At 41.5% G+C, this 2,958-nt stretch overlaps 1 protein-coding gene across 1 annotated transcript; it reads left to right on the plus strand.

Moving 5' to 3' along the window:
• The first annotated feature begins 268 nt into the window (after window positions 1-268).
• LOC143736222 (zona pellucida sperm-binding protein 3-like) lies at window positions 269-2,141 on the plus strand. The gene is made up of 8 exons (XM_077226896.1): window positions 269-832; window positions 914-1,032; window positions 1,110-1,213; window positions 1,279-1,456; window positions 1,531-1,648; window positions 1,721-1,803; window positions 1,881-1,972; window positions 2,043-2,141. The coding sequence occupies exons 1-8, from the start codon at window positions 284-286 to the stop codon at window positions 2,093-2,095; spliced, it is 1,296 nt and encodes a 431-aa protein (XP_077083011.1). The 5' UTR covers window positions 269-283; the 3' UTR covers window positions 2,096-2,141.
• The last annotated feature ends 817 nt before the right edge of the window (window positions 2,142-2,958 follow it).

Raw genomic sequence — 2,958 nt, forward strand, 5'->3', positions numbered from 1 at the left:
CCGGAAAAATCACATCCCTGATATATATATATATATATATATATATAGTTGCAAAGTTATTTATAGTCAACAGCACGTTCAAAAGGGACTATCAAAATAAAGTGTTACCAACAGGTGAGCCGTCTAGGTTGTACTCTTTTGGGGTGTGCAATGCGTTTAATGAAACAAGTCTGGAAAATCATTAATCTTGTCAAAAGGGGTGGAGTCTCTTTAATTCCCTGCTCTAGAAAAAGGCACAGCAGAAGACCAACAAGTATTCTGAAGGTTTCAGAGTTTTTTAGCGATGGGGTTGGTGGTTTTCAGTCTTTCTGGATTGTTGGTGCTGCTTATAGCAATTGACTTGTCTTTTGCGCAGGGGTCACAATTTCAACAAGGCCAGGATCCAGTAAGATTTCAGCAGCAACAGCCACCAGTTTTAGTTTCTCAGCAAGCTCTCCAAGGCTCAACATCTTTTAGGCCTCCAAGGCCTGCAGTGAACTCTGTTGAAGCAGATCCATGGAAGCTTCTTCAAGAACCTGGAAATACTCAGTCCAAACAACTAATGCAGGGTCCTGTTGTGCCTTTGACGTGGCGTTTTCCAATAATGCCAGAAGAACCCCAACAGCCAGATGTGCCTTTTGAGCTGCGTGTACCTATAGCTACTGAGAGTATTGCAGTAGAATGTGGGGAGAGCTTTGTGCATGTGGAGGTTAAGGAGGATTTATTTGGTACTGGTCAGCTGGTAAATCCTTCATTCCTCACTTTAGGAGGCTGTGCAGCTGTAGGGAAGGATCCAGAAGCTCAAGTCCTTATCTTTGAATATGAGCTCCAGACATGTGGCAGCTCTCTGATGGTAAGTGGCTGCTAATGGGTCAACCAGAGAAAATGTAAAAGCCAGGTCTGTCCAGTAACCTGCTACTTGTGCTACTTTCAGATGACTAATGATGAGCTTGTTTACACCTTCACCGTCCTCTACACTCCTGAGGCTTTAGTAGGAACTCCCATTGTAAGGGCTGATGCAGCAGCTGTTGGAATTGAGTGTCATTATTCAAGGTAAAAAAACAAAACTTGTCACAGCATTTTTGCCAAATGCTACATTCTTCTTAATCTTGTTTTACTGCTTCCACTAGGCTGCAAAATGTAAGCAGCAATGTGCTGATGCCCAGCTGGGTTCCTTTTGCTGCTACAAAAATTGGAGAGGAAGTTTTGGTGTTTTCCTTGAAGCTCATGACTGGTAATATGCAATGTTAGAATTTCAGAAGTGACTTGGGAATGTTGCCAACCTAAGTTTCATTTCAGATGACTGGATGTTTGAAAGGCCATCCAATCAGTACTTCCTAGGGCAGTTCCTAAATCTTGAAGCTTCTGTGAAGCAGTACAACCACATCCCTCTGCGTATCTTTGTGGGAGACTGTGTGGCTACTGCAGTCCCTGATGTGAACTCCTCTCCAAGATATTCCTTTATTGAGAACTATGGGTTAGTAGGGAATCTCTCATTAAACACCATTTGCAAATGGTGCCTAAAGTTTTAAACCACATCTCTCTCTTCAGGTGCCTGGTTGATGGAAAGCTCACAGGCTCCACTTCCAGTTTCAGGCACAGGGTTCAGAATGACAAGCTGCAGTTTCAGTTGGAGGCTTTCAGGTTCCTGCGAGCTGATAGTGGCTTGGTATGCATTTTGGGCTTTAGATCTGTGGGTTCGTTCTCTTGCTGGTCATGTTAACTGTGTCCTCCTCTTTAGTTGTACATCACATGTTCTCTAAAAGCTGTCATGGCTTCTACCCCGACAAGTCCAGAGAACAAGGCTTGCTCCTTCAATAATGGGTATTGCATACTATTTTAGATCTCTAATGATTTTGAGTTGTTAAACATGGGCAACCAGTTTTCTTTCCTCTCTATAGATGGACTTCTGTAGATGACAATGACCAGGTGTGCATGTGCTGTGACTCCAATTGTGGTTCCAGCAGAAAAGGACGAGCACTACCTGATTCAGGTAATGTATGAAATCTTGGGTTTGCACTTGTGGAAGAACTTTCAATTTCTCATCTATTCTTCGTTTTCAGGCCTGGTATCAGAAGGGAAAGCAACCATCGGCCCCATTGTAATTGCTAACTGATGTATTGTGAATGGTGAGAAGTGCCAATAAAAGTATTTATATATTAGTGATTTTTGCTTGTCTTTTTGTATTTTCTGGTGACTTCAATGCTCTTTGGACCACCAGTAAATTGCTTTACTGTAGTTACCTTTTTCCACAGCTCTTCAGTGTGCAGGAATGCTAACAGTTTCACTGAATGGGAACTGGTTTGCATGTTTTCAGTTGAGAGCTTACTTTAAGTCAAAAGCCTGCATGCCCTACCTTATACGCATGTTTGGGAAAGAAGAGACCCAACCGTGCACAGCACTTTGTACAGATCACATAATCTGTGGTTTATTTATGCAAAAGTAATTCATTCTGTGGAGAAATTAATTCCAAGTATCAAGTGATTTTCCAGTTGTGACTGTATAAGTGAGCTGTACAGTGTTACTGTTTATGCCAAACTTATAGACTGCAGTTTCAATTCTGTTTCTGTAGATGAGTGCTTGCCAGCTAAAATTACCTCACAACAGGTCTGTGCTTTTTGTAATTGCCAACATGCATGTTGGCTACAGCAACATGAGGGTCCCCTTATGAAAGTGTGCTGTTAGTATACTTACACTAGGCTTTAGTCTATGTACTTGCCAGACGTGTATTGAAAATTGCACTTTAGTGTGCTTGATTTATACTGACAAAGGTCGACGTATATTTGGCCTATAGTCAAGATGCCAGATAAAGTGCTTTTAACAGCATGGATTGTTTTAAAGGCAGCTTTACAGTTATAATAGTTACTGTAACAGATTTACCATAGCTCTAGGACAAAGTTATTGTCCAGTTAAAAAGAGTCTTGATTGATTCACTTCAGTTGCAAAGATCATTAGTTATTAACTTAGGGGCCGCTAACA

This window comes from Siphateles boraxobius, unplaced genomic scaffold (assembly GCF_051911475.1).
Source record: "Siphateles boraxobius isolate OS27281-9 unplaced genomic scaffold, OSU_SipBor_1 13, whole genome shotgun sequence".
Lineage (NCBI taxonomy): Eukaryota > Metazoa > Chordata > Actinopteri > Cypriniformes > Leuciscidae > Siphateles > Siphateles boraxobius.

What these genes read in the sequence shown, in the direction of transcription:
- LOC143736222 (XM_077226896.1), top strand. Translation starts at nt 284, where the DNA reads ATGGGGTTGGTGGTTTTCAGTCTTTCTGGATTGTTGGTGCTGCTTATA. An exon ending in CATGTGGCAGCTCTCTGATG is followed by an intron (nt 833 to 913) that starts GTAAGTGGCTGC and finishes TGCTACTTTCAG; the next exon opens with ATGACTAATGATGAGCTTGT. An exon ending in TGCGAGCTGATAGTGGCTTG is followed by an intron (nt 1,649 to 1,720) that starts GTATGCATTTTG and finishes CCTCCTCTTTAG; the next exon opens with TTGTACATCACATGTTCTCT.